The 18,887-nt window shown below is 40.8% G+C and overlaps 1 protein-coding gene across 1 annotated transcript in view; it reads left to right on the top strand.

Annotated features, from left to right (window-relative positions):
- Positions 1-18,887, top strand: part of URB1 (URB1 ribosome biogenesis homolog) — a 56,565-nt gene that overhangs the window by 31,544 nt on the left and 6,134 nt on the right. Inside the window, exons 21-35 of the mRNA XM_082485535.1 lie at positions 165-344; positions 1,365-2,220; positions 3,491-3,692; positions 3,909-4,086; positions 5,275-5,333; positions 6,062-6,255; positions 7,899-8,009; positions 8,101-8,164; positions 9,960-10,131; positions 10,689-10,791; positions 14,940-15,100; positions 15,485-15,596; positions 16,530-16,636; positions 17,163-17,306; positions 18,075-18,184. Of these exons, the coding sequence (XP_082341661.1) occupies positions 165-344; positions 1,365-2,220; positions 3,491-3,692; positions 3,909-4,086; positions 5,275-5,333; positions 6,062-6,255; positions 7,899-8,009; positions 8,101-8,164; positions 9,960-10,131; positions 10,689-10,791; positions 14,940-15,100; positions 15,485-15,596; positions 16,530-16,636; positions 17,163-17,306; positions 18,075-18,184 (2,753 nt within the window). The remainder of the gene's footprint in view (positions 1-164; positions 345-1,364; positions 2,221-3,490; positions 3,693-3,908; positions 4,087-5,274; positions 5,334-6,061; positions 6,256-7,898; positions 8,010-8,100; positions 8,165-9,959; positions 10,132-10,688; positions 10,792-14,939; positions 15,101-15,484; positions 15,597-16,529; positions 16,637-17,162; positions 17,307-18,074; positions 18,185-18,887) is intronic.

The raw sequence follows: 18,887 nt of genomic DNA, 5'->3' as shown, positions 1-18,887 counted from the left end.
TTGGCACCCTGAGACTTTTCTTAGAATCAGGTTTCTATAGATGGGAGTGATTCCTTCCACAGAAAAGGTTGGAATCTAGGAAGTTCTTAGTTGATTTCTGTTCTGTTGGATAATTATCCTTCTGCTCCCATCCTTCTCTTTTCTCAAATCTGTTATTTTCACAGCTTAGTAAAACTTGTGGTCCTCACCTTGTTGACCTTTATGTGGACCTGCTGAGCAGCTTGTTGTGCCGGGGAAATCAGATAGAGTTGGATAATCAGCAGAAACGAGAAGAGCGTCAGACTGAATCAGATCTCTTTGTGGATGAGGAATCTCTGATTACAGAAGAGTCTTCAAATGACAAGGTACCAAATCCCTTGATACACAGGCCAGAAGTTCACCTGTTGGTAAACTTTGATTTGATTTATTCTCTAGGGAAATAGTCATAAGTTTTGCTGAACCATTAATTAAAGAAAATTATCTTAAACATGAATGATTTCTGAGCACAAATTACGTTGATACATTTTCACCGATCACCAAAACATGGAACTGGCTAAACGTGACAGAGGACAGGTGATCTAGCAGGGATCAGGCTTTATGAGTGCTGCAACTTGATAATAGTCATGAGGATTTCTGGGATTTCAGTTAGGATTTAAAGTGTTTGTCACATGCTTGCTGTATAAAGGCTTGAATAGGGTTTTACTGCTTTGTAGAAGTATTACTATAACTTTTGCCAGGTCCTCAGAAGGGCAGGGAGTTATTGTACGCTCTGTATTTCACAGAGTTGTGTTGAATGGAAACTGGTTGATGCAGAGATATGCTGTTATGGTCTAGGAGGAGGACTTACAAACTTTGAGCATGTGCTCTAGCAGTTACAAAATTATTGTCTTGAGATTTGGCCAAGCTGCATCATCCACAGTCTCACCCCTGAGCTCGAATACAGTCAGGAGAGGTCCTGACAGATCACTCACCTTTGCAGAAGAAATTGTATTCCCTAAGCCCTGTGTAAAACCCGGTTATGAAACCTATGTACTTGGAGGAGTGAATTGTTGCCCCCCTTTCATCTGTTCTTTGGATTTGTGGAGATTAGAATGGAATTGTATTGACAAACCCCACAATATACAGTTTTCCCCTGGAACTGTGCTTAGACGTGTGGAGAATGTTGAGTGAAGGCACGCCTCCCACATCATAAGTGTTGGAAGAATGGTATTTATGTGATTGTAATTCATTAACATTTTTATCCTCTGACCAGTTAATAGCCAATTTCATGTTCAGTAACTGTAATAAACATGCTCTGGAAAATAGGTAGATGAATGATTTTTTTTTTTTCTTTCCCCAAACTATAGTTACCCATTCAGTGATAATGTTACAACCATTTGTTACAGACACTAGAAGATGTGCTCCTGTTGATTTTCCGACATCCTATGCTGGAGAATTGGTTCCTGGCTTTAGAGCAACGTTCTCTTCCTCAGCACAGTTTAAACCCTGTCACTGTGAAGCTTCTGTCAGCTCACCTCAATTCTGGTGTGCTCCAGCTGTTGAAAACGGGTGCCCCGATGCTGCAGAGCATGGATCACAAGCATGTGTTATCAAAGTATTTTGAAGCTATCACAAAAAGTGTCTTGAAAGAACTACAGGCTGCGGGGAAAGACACAAGCCAGGTCTCTCCCAAGAAGTCTCACCAGCTAGAGGCTCTGGAGGAGTTGCACATATACATGGCTGCAGGTCAGCTGAAGGAGATCACTTTAACCATGCTGCGACTTCCTGAGATGAGCTTGACTACTCAGAAATCTGAAAAATACCCTAAAAAAGGGAAACAATTAAGCTTCTACGGACAGATTTTGGTGCAACTCCTCATAGTGAGCTACCAAAGGCAGCCCCAACGAGGAGAACTACTGCTATCCACAGAGCACATTAAAGCTTTGGGGATGTTGATGTCAGCATCAGCCAGCAAAGATTTGGAGAAAGTTTTCCTTCAGGCTCTCCAAAGCGAGCCAGTCCTTGCACACGCAGTCAGTGTAGAGGTGCACGTTCACTGCCTTAACCAGAGGTCAGAAATCTCCCTTGCCATCGTAGCCATGCTGATAAAACACAGTAGGACTCACCTGCTGCAGTTTGAGCTGTGGTGTCTGAGCAGTGCCACTGGAAAGTACCTCAGGAAAAACATGGAGAGCTTTCTTCCACTCATTAATGTGTATTTGCAGTGCAGAGACCAGTATGATTTCACCCGACCTGCCACAGGTAAAGCCACAGCTGATACCTCTTTGTGATTCGGGAGGCCAAATTCCCAGTGTAGGCTCTGCTGGCCTTAAAGTCTTGGATCCTCTGCACAATAAGTAGTGGTGATAAAATTTACAGGTCTAACTTGTAATGATTGTCTTATAAGTACCTCTGCAGCATAAAATGTAAAGAACTGTAGTGAAGGTTGACTGTTGGATTGAAGGAAAGTACTCTTACAGTTGCTGTTGCCCAGTTTTCTCTTTTGAAGCCCTTATTTAATACTTAGCGCATGTGGAAATCTGTCTTCATGCTTATCTTAGTTTAGTATAGGAGGTAAAAACTTTTTCTTGGGCATAGATAGAACACTGTCTGGTGAGTGGAATGCCATAGCCATATGGTCTTGCAGAACGTAAGCTTTCACTTTTACTAGTGTAAGAGTCCAAGACTTTCTTCTGAAATAAATCTCCAAATATAGCTTCCTACAGTAAAGCCTTCCTAAGCTGGCAGTCCAAAACTTTCCAAACGAATAGCAGCATTAAATTGACAAGACTGTTAAATTTTCTACTAGCAAAACTACGAGTTAGGATTCAACTTGACAGAACAGGGTCACTTTGATTTAATTTCTCTTACTCCGTAGAAATGTGAATAGCAACAGAAGCAGGCTGACTGTAGCTGTTGGTGGAGAAGGATAGCTCTATCTAGGAGAAGTTCAAGTAGTGAAAAGACCATGTCAGAACACAGGAAAGTAGAGGAACGTTTAAAGAACTAAGTTTTTCTCTAGCATGTAGTGCACACTGGTGGTTTCGTGCGTGAATGGGGAAGGGAAACTAGAAACTAGTTTCGTGCATGAAACTAGAAGGGGAAACTGCTGTCTGACTGACTTGATTTATAAGGTATCTGTTAGCTGTCTGTTGATGTGAGAGAAAATTTCCTTTGAGCCCAGGGTCAGAGAACTGGTAAGGTTTCATTCTTCCTGAGATGCAAGGACAAGGCCTCTTATCAGGAAGTTGTCCCTCTTTTCAAGGTTTGCATTGTTTGCTTATGTCTAATCGTTTCAGCTGTGTGCAAGTTGTTGTCTGGTACATATGCTAAATACCTCCTAATGCTGCTATGGAGCAATACAGAGCGTGTTTCTCTGTAGCACATTAGCAGCTACTGTGTGTAATTTCCTAGAAACTAAGTAATCTGGAGCTTGATTAGAAAAGTGATTTGGGACTTTTGTAATTATAAGTCTGTTGTTGCTTAACACACTTAGATGGTGAAACCTGCGTCCCCTGCTCTCTCCCAACAGTTGCATCAGCTGTTATACCTGTCTTGAGGAAAGCTCTGTGGAAGGAGCTCTGCAGTGTATTTCAAGACACAGAAGCATCGCATGAGACCACTGTGAAACTGCAAGTTCTTTCAAAGTTGTTGCCATCTTCAGAAAGCAAAGGGCTGCGAAAGCTTATCGACCAGCTTCCTGCTGCTCTTGAGAATGCAGAAAATAATGAGAGGTAGGCAAATCCAGTTGCCCTGTTTCAGGACTAGGTTTGTCCCATAAAGCATTGTGATAGATATGTGTGAATGCAAATATTGTGAACGGCAATAGCATCCTCTCCTCAGAGAATCTGTCACTTCAAAGCTTTGGCAACAAGACATCTTTAGCATATATAAAAAGCATGTAAAGCATGTTATAACATTAAAATAAATAAATAAATATCTTTCTGCAGTTGGACAGTGGCAGATGCCGTATCTAGAGTGCTTGAAAACTCTGAAGAGCTGCATTCCTGGAGGAGACGCCTGTTATCAGCCTGCATGAAGGGGTTAATTGTCATGTACAACAGCAGCAAAGAAGAAAGCAAGCAAGAAGTGGAGAGGTCCATGCTGCTGAGGCTAGAAGAACTGTTGGTGAGTCTTCTCTATCTGCATTACCAGAATGTGACTGTGTCCATGTATGTTACTGTACTCTTCTATCTTGGGTAAATACAGACAGGACTTTATTTTCTATTTTATAGATTATGGCTTCTGTTGGCTTTTAATAGCTTTTACAGTGTTAACTTAGCCCTGCTAATCCTTTATAAGAAGCAGTTTTCGGTTGTTCATGATGATGGCTTTCTGCTACAGTCCGTTTAGAAAATCAGAGTGTGAGGTTTTCAAGTGCTCAAAATCAAACGTTGCCAATGGATGTTTTTATTAAAAAAAAACAAGTGATAGAGACACTTCTGACAAGACCCACCTACGGTGCCCTCTGAATTCTGTGGCAGAAATCTGGTTGATCATGGAAATCCAGACTTTGATCATAAAGAACACTACTTGATCATTGCCTCTGTACTACTGTTTGTTTTGTAGTTCAGTAAGGTAGGTGGATCCATGCAAGGCATAAAAATGAAGGTCTCTGCAGGCAGTAAATGCCTTTGACTTCTTGCTGGCTTCTGGTGAGACTCCCTTTTAGTACATGATTGGTTGTACAGGATGGGAGTCTTGCAGGAGCTGAGGCACCACTTCATAACGTTCACCCTGATGGTGTTTGCAGGCCTGACAAGGTTAGCACCTACTGGTGCTAACACTGGGACAGCTGGCATGTGCAGCTGTCAGTCTTCTTAAAACCAATTGTTGTTTATTGTGGTTTATAGTATTTCAGGGAAGATCTGTTTTTGTTAATAACACGTACACCCAGTCACCCCTGTTTGCCGCATGCAAAGGTTGATTAACTTAAACATATTGTAGGTTCACAAAAACCCAGTACCTGTATCTCTTGCTTTGACTTGCTGACTTTTTATTCCTTTCACACTTTGGAAGTGCGAAGAGTTTAAGACTGGGTTTTTTGGTACCTTCAGATCAGCTTGCTTTTTAATTGCATACTTGCTCCCTTGATCTCAGGACCAACAAAACAAGACTTGCGGTTTCATTTGAATGAGGAAGTAGAATTGTTGTATCCAAGAGCTTTCTTCCCCGTTATCCTTTGATCACCCCACCTGAGTGTTTGGCTTGCGTGTTGTTAGTGTGTCTGTTGAACAAAAACTGCTGGTCTTGATGATCTGTAGAAGCTCTATGTACTAAATGTAAACAATCTGTTTCTACTTACTGCATGCTCAGCACTTTGTTGAAGAAGTGGACCCAGATGACTGGTACAACTTTGTGAAGACAGGACTCAAGTAAGTAATTTTGAGATACACCAAGGGTACTGTAGGACGTACAGTTCTGTTCACTTGGCCTTGTCCTGCATTTTACTGGAAACACCCTGTCTCCCTTGAATTCTGTCAAATTTGGTGGTGTTCCTTGTTTCTCAAGGTGCACTTTATGTCGCATCCACTGGCTTCATTGGAGCCTGAACCTGCACAGCTGCAGGCAGATTTGGATTTTGTGCTCCAGTTAGCACAACTACCATAGCTAACTGGATAGCTGGACTAGCTTCTTTTCAACTGGCATAAAGAAGCTTTATGCTCATATAACTTCTTTTATTTAAGATATTTCTTAAATACAATTCATATGAAAGCAGAATCAGATCTTTCACCTTTAAATTTAGACCATTTAAATAAAGGAAAAAAGATTATCCTAAGCTAGTTTTTACCTTCTGTGGAGGTAGAAGTGTTAATCTGGGTTAGTAGGCAAAATTTTAATCCTTTATTAAGATCAGTGCAGCTGCAAGTGTGACTATGTGTTGATTCTCCTTTATTTTTTTATAATTAAGATACCAGTATAGCTTAAAAAGACTTAAAACGGCTCAGGGAAAGAGGTATATGTGTGCTCATTTTTTTTTTTGTTTTGGTGTTACTAAGTTTGCTTTCTTTGCAAAGCTTTCATTTCTTAAACAGATTTTTTCAAGCTGGTTTCTGTAGCTTGGGTTGGGGGTCTGACTTTTCTGTGATCCTTGCTCCTAAAGGTACCGCTACAGAGATGAAGCATTTTTGAAAGTCCTGAACATTGCTATTCAGTTATTATACAAGAAAGAATCCTCACTTAGTCAGAGATTAGTCAAGCTCTCCAAACTTCACATGATGGTCACGCAGCACTCTCTATTTTTGTCAGCCATACTAAGGTCAAGAGAAGAAGATGGCATGAACATCCAGACAAGAGGTATTTTTTATCATCTTCTTCCCTTTAACTATATTTAGTAATCTTGTCTTTCTCGCATTGTATTTTATCCATCCAGTAACCTACCCACCTACATATACTTGCAGAGCTATTAAGCAATTCCAGAATATTAGCATTTAATTTTAAATTCTATCTCTACTTGGATCCAAATGTTGCATTCATTTTATGGCTGCCAGTTTTAAACACTTTTGTTTTCTAAAAATACTGAAAAGGTGGGTTTGGGGCTTTTTGTTTGGTTGATTTTAAACCCTGTTGAAATCTTGAATTGATTCTTTTGGTTTCTGTGAGGCTGTTAGTGTAAAATCACTTATAGGTGCAGATAGGTTCATTTAGAAATATATGTGACATGTAAACTTCTTTTAAAATAGATTGATACAGAAGATTTTAAGTTGATTTTGCAAGTTGTATCAAAAATGTTAATTTAATTCATGTGTATTTGATATTGCAACCTTTCACGAGGAATATCCTTCCGTGAGTAATATAAATTGGGTGCTAGTTCATGTGTTGGATTGGCTTTGTTTCTTTGTCTCTGCCAACTGAAATACTGCCTGACCTTGAACCAGTCATTTAATTTGCCTACACCTCAGCTTTTCCCCACTGTTCAGGGCTTTGAGATTCAAAGAACCTGTGAGCAACATGTAAACAAACTTTAAAGTTGTAAATCGCCTGAAAATAGCAAAAAGCTCTTGTGAAATCACAAATTTAGTGAAATTAAAAATAAGTAATAGATTTTGCTCCATACTATGTGTGTTTAACCTTTTGAATGTATGTCTGTAGAGCAGCAAGGTGGATTATTTGAGGCTAACTTCAGTAATTCAGAAACTTGGTGTCAAGAGTGCATCATACAGGCTGTTGTCTTTATGGTCTGTTTTGTTTTGACATACATTTTATATTCCTGTAGATACTAGGGGGAAAAGGCTGTGCCTTTTCAGGTACTGGGAGTAAAGAAATCTGAATTCGGGTCCTGAATCTGCCACAGATACCTTATATGCCTTTGAGTAACCTTATCATTTATTTGATCTGTTTTCCAGCTAGTTATAAAATAAAGGTGGATAATTTCTGTACGCTCCAGGACAGAGTTCCTGTAGCTTGCTAACAAATTGGATTCTGCAATGATGCATAGTGTAGAAGCATTTTGATAAGTTACTGCAGCTGAGGTCTGAACTTACGAGTTCTAGCTGTAACTTCTTGAGTAGCTTGGGGAGTTACTCTGTGCATCTCCTGAGCTAATTTAAGATGCCTTCCTGGGAGAGGAGGGAACTCGGTAAGGTAGGATAGGGGATAGCACTTCTTTTTAGCTAGAGGGCAAATGTGTACACATGGAAAGTTTCTGCAGGGTAGTATGCCACATTGTGGACCTCACCTCACAATAATATTTGTGTGTCCAGCTTGGAAACACTCTTTTAATGTCTTCAAAAAAGTTTTTCCACTTGAATTAAATGCATTATAATCATCCTTTAGTGTAGTTGGGGAAATGGTTTTTGGTACTTAGAGATAGATCTTGATCTAAAATGTACAGTACTGTGTGTACTTCTATTTAGAGAGGGTATATATGTGTAGGGGTATTTATATATGCACTATCTAACTGAGAGAGCAACAAAGCTAAAGCTGTGTGTTTATTTCAGAGGCCTTGGTGGATATACTGCTGACAGTTGTGAAACTCAGCCCCTCTCTCTGTGAAAGCAGTCACCTTGCCGTGTTGCTGGGTGCCTATGGGGCTACGCTGAGTGCTGTAGGTAAGTGTGTTAGCCTGGGAAAGATACTTCCTACTATATCTGGTTTTCATCTTCATAGGTGACTGACTTTGTGTTTCATCTTGTTTTTTAGATCAGAAGGTACTGCTACTGCTTCGGTTATATGAGAAGAATAATCAAAGTCTCATAAATTCCAGGTAAGCTGACCACCTTCCTTTGGTCGACTAACTACACGCAAATAAGCAATCTCACAACTAGCGTTTTTCCAGGGACTTATTTTTAACTGAGATAAACAGTATGTAAGGTCAAACCTAGAGGTGAATGTTGCTTTTGGAAACATTTTTCCCATATATTTCCTATTCTTAACGTAATTCTCGTGTGTTGCCCAAACTTTTGGGTGGGCACGGGCATGGGTTGGGTGAGGAACTGTCTGATTTCACTAGTCCGTCACTCTCTACAGTAAGAACCCGCTATAGGCATTTCATCACAGCTGAAGGCCAAAGCACAAGTTGCTAGTGTAGGACTTCTCCCCCTTCCCTATTCCCTTGGCATACAGGACTCACCACTCGGCACAGCCCTTCCCCTTTTCAATGACCTTGCCCCTGTATGTGTGATACTCGGCTGTGGTGCTTTGCTGGAGAGGAGAGGAATATGCCAGTGGAGGAGTGAGCGTATAACCTCTTGCGTGAACACATGTATTGTTAGTTTTGGGGTACTAACATGGTATCGATGCCTTCCTTGTCTTTCACCAGTCTGAACTGTATCTTTCCTTATAGCACAGCCTTGCAATACGTCTATATGCTTCATAAGAGAGAACCATGTATTGTATAAAATAATCAAGTTTCTTTTCAGGCCCTGTGCCCAAGCAGTCCACAGAGAAGTCTGTTAGTAACAGTTCGTTCTTACAGACACTGGTGGTTTTGCTCTGCCTTGCTCAAATGCGCTTTTCTGTCTTTGAGATATGGGCATAAATATTAACAGCAATGCAAGAGTACTGATTCAGACAGCTGGAGCTGGACAGGACTCTGAATTAGGAACCTCCCTTTGTCTGACAATATAGATAATCCTTGCGGCCTGTGAAGGGGGACAGGAAATGAAGGTTCTTGTTAGCACAGAATTGAAGAAGCTTCCAGAAGGCAGGGCTCTGGCACTAGCTGCATCTTGCGTAAATCTTTACTGAAAGTGTTTGCAAATGGGAGGGTGTTATGCGAGGAGGAGAGTGATTTCAGAGGTAGTTAGGTCTTGAAACTTTTGTAGGCTATTTAAAGGAAAAACAATTTCATATTGTAATCTGAAGTGAATTGGTAGCAAGACACTCGGTTACACTTGATCCCAGCACTGAAGGGTTTGAGTGAATATAGGGAACATTCAGGAAAAGTGCTGTACATGCAACCCAGCAGAGCTCAGCTTGTGTCACAAATGGGAGCCTTCGGGTTCTGGGTGATAAGAAGCCTAACACCATCCCTTCAGCTGCCTCACTGACAGTAAGGCATGCTGCTGGCAGTACCCACATAATAAATGGCAATATCAATAGCACTTAAAGCATAATAGCAAGTAAGTGGGGTCTAAGGAGCAACTCAGAGGAGGAGAGTAAGGGGTTTTACTGACCCACGGTGATGCTGGTTTGAAATATCAATTGCATTTGGGACAACCTTGTCTGACCAGGTCTTGATCATTGCCTCTTCATGCAGCTGCTATCATACTTACCTGCATTTATAGCTTAAATAAAAAAGTATTTTTTTTCTGAGAAGTTCTGACTTTGATTATTAGGGTAGGAAATAGTTAATGAGACACTCTCAGACTGAACTTGAAAAGCTTTTGGATGGATGAAAAAGGTGTTGCCAGGGAAACAAGTTCTAATTTCAAGTTCCCACAGGATAATAAGTACAAGTGAAGAGAAAATTTAAATACTAATTTATATCCTCTGTAATTGCTTTTCATTCAGTGCTAGCAGTCTGTTGACTAATGCTTTTACTCTTAACAATGTTTAAGAATCCTGCTATGGGGTCCAGCTGCTGTGGAGCATCATAAGACTTGCAAGAGTCTAGGGAAGTCACTATGGCAGCAGCCAAGCATGGAGGAGATTCTGTGTCTGCTAGATCGAGAAAAGATGATGAAGACAATTCTGTCTTTCCCTCAGCATCGCCGTCTGCTGTCATCACAGGTGCTTTGGTTCAGACTGCTGAATTATCCTTCTTTTGATGTAGAAAAAGAGCCTTTCACTTTAGTAATTTCTTTCTTGCATTCGTGTAATATATTGCAATATGTTTACTTCAGGAGAGTAATTTAAATGCATAGGAGGGCTGGAATTAATTATTTGGGAACACTTTTCAGATTAATTGCAATATATAGACCACATCTTGTTGGCAGGTGTGATTGTGTAGAATTGAAAAGATTGCCATGTATAAGTAATACCAGAATTTGAATTTTTAACAGTTGTTAAATTTGACTGTCCAAGGATCCACTGACAATGGGCTCTTCAGTCTTTCATACAGTTTGCTAACATGCTTCTATGCCTGTTTGTGCTAGTCAGAGGAAATAATTTTGGAACCCTGGTAGTGAAAGCCAGATTTAAACACAAGGATGTCTCACCCTGTGTTGCATTATATTTTGCAAAGTTTATTATCATTTCCTTTATAATGGGATGAGGTGGTTGGGGAAATTTGAAACCAAACTGGGAATTGGTGTTCTGTACAAATACTGGTTTGTTTTTGGTTTCAGGAGGTACAAGAGTCGCTATATCGAGATGAAAGTGTCAAGAGTCTTGATGACTTCTACGATCCTTGTTTTCTACTTCAGCTCTTTAGTGAACTGACCAGACCAGGTAAAGTGAATGTTTCTCTTTGATATTTAGCGTCATTTGCATGGCTCCATCTGTAGCTCTGTTACTCTTGATCTAAGAGCTAATGCTACAAAGAAATTTGTGCCTGGCTTTGGAGAGAAGAAATATATATCATAAAGTCTTTTGGGTTTCTTTAAAGCACTTTTCCAAATAATGCAATATATTTTGTGAGATTTGGCTACTCAGAAATAGAGCAATGTAGCAGCAGACGGGTGTTCCTGCCAAGCTGCTCTTGTCCAGAGGACTAGGTGCTCCCTCATAGCTCTTTTAAATGTTGTGGGTTAACCCTGTGTAGAGAGATTGATCTGCTTAAGATGAGGAGAGGTTTTTGAACTGGAACTGGGAATAACTTGGAAGAGACAAAAAGTAGTTCTCTGATCTATCAAACAGAATCCTGTATATTACAAAACCCAGCACAATGTAATTATAAAATAGCATGAGGGATCGGTAGAGAATATTCCCCACTGGAAGGCTATATTTTTTCTGGTGAACATGTAGAGCTGTATTCTGAATCAGCTATGGTGTTACAGCAACGTGATGAGCAAAACGGGCATGAGAAGGATGGTATCTTCTGCTGCTACATGCAGTGCCCCACCTGCAGCTGATCAGACTGCTCTGATCTGAGGCTGCTTTGTGGCTGAGTTTTTGGGAGCTGTGATCGTCTCCTTTCAGCTCTGCTCTCAGTGGCAGCTGGGCAGAGGTAGGGGGCAGGTTGGAGAACATACCCTGCAATGTTGGAGGAGTTCTCTGGGCGTAAAGCAGAAACCACCATTGCTGGGGAATGGTGAAAGTGTTTTCTGACCTGAGTGAATCTTTGCAGGGGTATTGATTGCTGTGAGGGTCACCATGACTGCATTGACTGAAGATCTGGCCTGTTACAGGCTGTGGTTATAGAATGGGGAAGTATCATAAGGAATTTCCTAACCAGCTCCCTCCCTATGTTGATGATCGTTAACCACTGTGTGTAGTTACAGCTGGGTTTTGCTTTCCACAATAGCATCAGAAGTGATTGGCAGGCTGATAACTGTCTTTCAGTGAAATCATAATTAACGGTCCTTCTTTGTTCACCTGTAGCCTTATAACACAGTACCTGTTTTGTGTGGTCTTAGACTATACTTAGCTATAGTTGTAAACCATGCTGTATAATTTTGACAGCAGTAAAAAACCCTGTCTTTTAGTTTACTCAGGAAAAAAGGGTACCAGAACTATTTGGGGTTTTGCAGTAGGATAGATCTTAGACAATCCAGTTAATGTTGCATCTTCAGGATTGTTACTGATGAAAAGCATGGACAGCCAGTGTGTTTTGCACCTGAGTGTAGTAGTTGAAAAACGCACTGCTATCATGTGCCTGTCATCATCACCCACCACCTGGAGGCCACCACCTTAACTGGTGGGAGGTGTTTGGTGGCTGTTGGTCAGCCTCAGCAGCGCTACAGTTAGGCAGCGAAGACAACAGCTTGTGTGGGAAGCAGTGGAGTTGGGGGATCTCTTGCACATCGTGTTCTTGTGGAGCTGTGGAGGCAGTGGATATCCCAACATAGGCTGATTCTAAAACTGGAGAAGGGAAAAGTAGTTCTCTTAACTGCTCCACACTGAGAGTCTGTGTCCTAAGAGACATTTTTAAAAGGCCCGAGTGATATATGAGTTCAAGTCCCATCGTGCTCCTAAACCATGTCAGTTGCTCTTGGAATTCCCAGTTCCTCTTTATTTATTTGCTCTGTGTACTGGCTGCACAGTGCCCTGTGCACAGATGTTATATAACTGCTGAATTTATAATCGTAGACTTATTACACAGTGTTTAATGCTCACTGAGTAAAAAGTAAGTCTAGAGTTGGGCAGATAGCAAGTTCTGTCTAACTTTAGCTCTGATAAGCATCTTGTGGAAAGCTTTTCCATCATGGTTCTCAAGGTACTTAAAACAAACTGTATGTCAGACATAGAATTAACTATTTTGTTAATAACAGCTTGTTATGTTATGTTAGTTGTTGAACACGCTCTCCAAGGTCAGCTGGATGGAAAATATTTCCACTGCATGTTTTCAGTGAAAGAAGGTTTTCCAAATAAATCTTTCTGTGACCAGCATGAACTTCACTGCTGAAGTGAGGACCTTGGATTTCACTATGTGCTACCGCCCCATAAAATTATCCGCTTTGTCTGTCTAGTTGCTGTACAGTAGTAGTTTGAAGGAGAGCCCTGTGGTGACTTGCTGTGAAAGGGCGTACAACACATAATTTGATTCTGTACTGAAGAGGAGTTGTTGTATATGCTAGGGCTGTGTGTGGTATGTCCATAAGTGATGAGGAATCCTCTGCAGGCAGATGAGTTTTAGATCGTCTTTGAATGTTCCCTTGGGATTTAACAGAAAGCATCCATTTCCCAGTGCTTACCTTGCACCCTTGCATCTTTCCTGAAGAGTGGGAAGTGCAGAGCTGCTTTGCCACAGGCAGAAAGTAGTCGAAGGCACAGATTAGGTGTCTGTCTGGGCTCTGTTTCTCCTGCCCTGTTGTTGCTACTCCTCTCACCATTTTTACTTTGACAGTCAGGTGGTGGCCTTTCCCAGTGCCTGGAAGTAGAAGGGGAGTAGAACTGTATCTGTACGAGCTCTGACGATGTGGGAGGTATCCTATGCTAACAAATGAGGGATCTTTTTGCTCACTGGGAGAATGACTGAGGTGTTTTGCATTACGCCAGTTAAACTTGATGTGCTTTGGTGAGGAGCGGTGTAGCGAAGTGTATGGTGATTGCTAGCATTGAAATAACTTGTAAAACCACTCACTGAAAAGATTTGTTATTGCAATTTGGTGATGCCTTTGCATTGGTCACGTAGCAGTGGGCTGGTTGGGAGGCAGTTCTGGAAGGTGGAGACCGTGCCGTTGCCTGGCCCATGACTACCAGAGCTGGGTATGAAATTGGCAGTCACTAAATTGAAGTAGGAGTTCTGGCAGTTGAGGAAAATATGAGAGAAACAGCCCAGCTGCTGCTGCAGGGACATACATAAACTGTGATTTTTACATAAATATATATTTTATATATATATATATATATATATATATATATAAAAGTTGTGTGTAGGTGGTGGGGGGGGAGGAAATCAATGGCCCAAATACAGGTACTTGTCAGTAAGACTACAGCCTCCTCTTAAAAAGGAATATTTGTTTCTCAGAAACTTCCTCTTGACCTTCAGTGTGAATAACAAGAAAATATGTGAATATTGTTGCTCAACTCAGAACCACAATACATTTGCGCTTTAGCTGGTAAAACACAACTGAGGTGCCATTGCACTCCATTACTGGTGAATGGAATAGAAATAGCACAGGAGATATTCTGGAGGTTTTACATTAAGTCATTTGTAGACATCAGTGGGTAGAAATGGCACCAGCTCTTCAAAACACACGGCCCTTAAATGAGAAACTCTAAATCCTGATTGCATTGATATCCTTATCTATGGAAGAAAAATGTTAGATTCAATGGTGTGTTTTCTGTTTTCTGTTTGACTGGTTACTGTTTATTGCTGGATTTTGTTTGTCCCAGAAGGGCACAGGGGTATGGTTTAGTACTTTGTTTGGAGCATGCCTTACCAGCAGAATTGCTTATGCCTGCATGGTAACAACTGGTGTGGCTAATGGCTTATTTATGTATTATTCTCCTGTCCGTTCTATTACAGAAGCTCTTCAGTGCAGATAGGCTTTTCATTGGCTATCCTCATGTTTCTTTCAGGCTCAGACTTATCAAGCGCCCAGAAAATGTTTTAAGGAGGAGAATTTTCCCTCTTGTTCTTTTTTGTACTTAACTTTCCTGAAACAGTGAGATATGTGATGTCTTTACAGAATTTACTCCTAACTTTGCATGGTCTAGCAGGCAGAATCATCTTTGTCTCATGTACACGAGACTAACCACATTAATTTTGGCCCAGGTAAAGAATTCCTGTTCACAGTGGTTTGCGGAATGCCTTTGTTAGCTGAAGAAGCCTTCAGCATGTAGTGAAGTAATAGTTTGTATGGGTAGAACTAGAAATTGGTGTTGATGAATAGAAGTTTTCTAAAGGATTATAGTGCTGTTATATACTCTATGACATGTCAATATAATTCACGGGGTGTCCTTCTTTCGTTTCTTTCCCTCTTCCTACTCAGAGTGTGTAGTGGCATGTCACAAGTTTGTCGAAGTCAATGGCCTGGGTCTAACAGTAGCTGCCCTTAGCAGCTATGATTCCAACATGAGAGCAGCTGCATATTTTGTCCTGGCTTCCTTTCGTTCTCATCTGGAAGGAGCTCGCTTTCGAGAGAAGAGTCAGGTAAGACTGAGATCAATTGATAGGTTGCCAGGTTAGACCTTTTAGGTTGTGAACACTTATGGGAGAGTGGCTGCTTTACTCATCCATCTACATGCATATGGTGAAAGAGCTAAAAGAAGCTTTTTATCCTCTATTCCACTGTTTCCCCTCTATTGTTTCCCTCTAATGTTTCCTCCTGTTATAATCAATGGGCAGAAAAAGGGGGAAAATGTGTTTTAGAAATTCTTACAAATTTTATTTGTACGAATGGAAATCCTGATAGGATTAGTATTTGATTTATGGCCTATGAAATATCCTAAAAGTTTGTTTATGTATTTGTGCTCTCCTGTTGTGATTGTTTGGGTTATGGTTCAAGCTTTTCTCCCCTGTGCTCTTGTGCTGCAGTTGCTGTATCTCTTGGATGCTGTGCAAAATGGAATCGGGCGGCCAAACCTCAGATTTACCTTCTCTTTGACCCTCTACATTGCTCGTGTGGCACAGCAGATTCTGAAGCCAGGTACTGTAACCTACTGCGCATGTTGAACTCCTGGAGTGAGTCACGGTGCATGGAGTAATGTCCGTGACCGATACTAGAAGATGAGATAGCTGTGACACTGGTAGGAGCCATGAAGTATGCTTTCCTGTGTTTCGAAGAAAAACTTTCAATGCTTGTGTAGACTGCCTTACTGGAGAAGTGGAAAGTGATGTTTTGATTTGTGTACAAAACCAGGCTGACCCATCAGGGATGAAGCCACTACCTCCTCGTAATTTTGGGGTGGAGGGGAGCAAAGGACTAGATGAGTGTGTGGATCCCGTTCAGTAGATCAGAGTAGGTTGGCCCAATTCTCCTTTTGTCCTTAGACACTGAACCAATGTAAGTCACTGTTGCAAAGGAGAATCCTAGCAACTGGGAGTAGTTCAGGCTGGAAAGGGACCTTGTGAAGACTCTAGCTAAAATCCAAAGCAGGGAAAGATATGAGGGCAGACTACTTTGCTCAGGGCTTTATCCTAGAAAACCTCCAGACCTCTAGACTGATCTAGAAAGTCTCCAAGGATGGGGACTGTACAGTCTGATCCAGTCACTGCTTATGGGGGACATATCTGGTCTGTAGGTTAAAAATTATGATTGCTTAATACGTGGAGAAATTTGCCTCTTACTGTGCTGTAGATTTCTGTTTTGTAAATGAAGTAACATTGGATTTGCTGAAATCAGAGTCATGTTGAATGTTTACCTCCTCACCTGCTTTGTGCGCACTCTGAATAAGCTTTTCATTTTGGGGAAGAGAAGAGGAGGGACAGCCTCAGAGCAAAAGCCCTTCTCATTGTACTTAACATACTGCTCTGACAGCTAGCTGAAACACTGGAAAGTACAGGTTCCATTTGTTTTTCTGCGTGGCTGTGTATTGTGAATATTGTTCTCCTCCACAATAGCAATTGTTTCCCTTCACAGAGGAGCACATGTATATGAAGGTAAACAGATTCCTTCTGTCACACCAGTATTTGGACTTGAGGAAAGTACCAGGGTTTTTCCAGCTTTTCTACAGTTTTGATTTCGAGGTAATGTGAGAATCCATATTAGGTATCCACTAATTCTTCAGAAAATAATAGAAAAAAAACCATAACAATACAGTAAAATATTATTCTTCTATAAGTAATTATAGAGGCATATTTGGTTTGTTTTGTATTTGAATTAGAAGTATTATTTCTGGGTTTCTTTGTTTTTTTTAATAACACATAATGAAATCATGAGTTGTGCTGGGCGCACTCTGTAAGCACAAAACCCAGAATGTTCTGCCCTAGCTAGGTTACATTCATATTTGATTTTAGAATATTAATGTTGAGTTCAATTGAGATATTTTAGAAACAGCAAATTTTAAAGCTTCATTATGAGTGCATATTTGGGCTGCAGAGTAACTTCCTGATGGATGTTATTGATTAAATTTGATAGGGATGAAAATTGAGAAGTGCAGAAGAAGCTGTTAAACACTGTGCTGGCACTCTCAGGCAACCAGTTTTTTTGTGCTCTTACGAGCAGGCATTATTTTGAAACGTCTGATAGTGGTATTTTTCTTATGGCTTCTAGTATAAAACAGAGCGTGAATGGATTCTCAGACTTCTTGGAGAAGGGCTGCGTGATAAACATTGCTACGAGCTTTATGACTACCAAAGGATTTTTCACGTCATTCTTTCCTTTTTCAACAGTCCTTTGTGTGATGAGGGCTCCCAGGTAAGGTTTGGGTTTTTTTTTTAAAAAAAACCAACCACCCATCCACAAAAAAAACCCTCAAACCCACAAAAGTTTGTATGTTTTGGAGATCTTATACAACTACAAAGCAGAAAGGAGCAGTTGACTCTTCCTTGCCCTCTTGAAAATCTGTTCCTTGTTGATTTTATGTATGTGTGGAGGGGGAAATAATCACTTATGTCTAAACCACGGTCACATCCTTGTCCCTTGAAATCATGGAACCTCACTCAGTTTCATCAACTGGTGGTCTGGCTCCAGTCGTATTTCTACTGCTTCATGGAAAGTATTGCAGATACCGCAGTTTTGCTCATATGGTCAGGGCCTTTGCTTTTTTTTTTTAGGTCTCCTTATTCCCTAACCAGCATGTTACCTGTACAGTGCTTTAGCAGGAAGAAAAATCACATGCCAGAAGCTCTCATGTTCATAAGCATCCGCCCTGAGAAATCCAGTCTGTTATAACTGTCTCAGTTAGGTAGCAAAATCTTGGACAAAAAGAGAAAATTGTCTTGCTACCTTAAGACTTCTTTTGAAGAGTTGTGCCTGTGTGTATGAAGCCTTGCAAAGAGAATGTCTTTTCTTCCCGGGGGTTGCTAAGAACATGTGGTGTTTGGTAATACATTTTAACTTTAAGTTGATCAGATCCCATATACCAGTCAGATTGCTAATTATATCCTTCTGAAAGATTGATAATAGTTAGATCCTGACTATATTCTAATTTTGTAAAAGAACAAATTACATTTTCTGTTTCAGAGTCGTATTCTGGAGATACTACAAAATGCTGCCCATGTCACAAGAGCTGCCTATGAGCTGATACAAGATCATAGCCTCTTAACCTGGATACTGCACATCTTAGAGAAAAGGTAACTAGGGAAATACTAGTGAAATGGGAACAATTTTAGTGTCCACAGTAGAATAACTATGCAAATGAGTATAAACCAAGGGTGACAGATATGGAGATGGCCTGTCAGTGGTTGTGACATTTGGCACTTAGGGCCATACTCGCTGAACTTTGAAGTGTTCCTTTGTGTTTTTAAAAACAAAACCAAGACACTTTATGGTTGTAGTAGGAGGGATGATGCGAGGGGGGGCTTCATGCTTTTGATAATGCTTTCTTGAAAAACTTAGAAAACAAAATGGCACATTATTTTTTATATATATACATGTGCGACACTTTCATTTCAAATACCCACAACTCACATCCTGTTGTAGGACCTCCTACACAGTACTTGGTATGATAATGAATTTGAGTTGGCTATAACATTCCTCCTCCCACTTCTTCCTCCTCCCCTTGTCTCTCCCTCACATAAGTGCACACACACATACAAAAAATCTCTTTTGCCTAGATTCCCCTGGCAGGTTCAAGCAAGGTTTCAGGATCCATCTGCAGTGGGATAGGCCTGAACAGGTTTCCAGTGAGCACCCCACAATAGGAACTGCAGAGTGCATACAGTTCCCACGAGCTGGTGCTGGGGACAAGTACTGCTCCCTTGTCGTGCACACGTTTGGTACATTTTGGGACATTTGGAAGTTAAAAACTCTGGATTTCATCTCTGGCACCCAATA

The sequence above is a fragment of the Vanellus vanellus genome (genome assembly GCF_965231255.1).
Source record: "Vanellus vanellus genome assembly, chromosome: 1".
Lineage (NCBI taxonomy): Eukaryota > Metazoa > Chordata > Aves > Charadriiformes > Charadriidae > Vanellus > Vanellus vanellus.
This window is presented reverse-complemented; position numbering and strand designations above follow the sequence as displayed.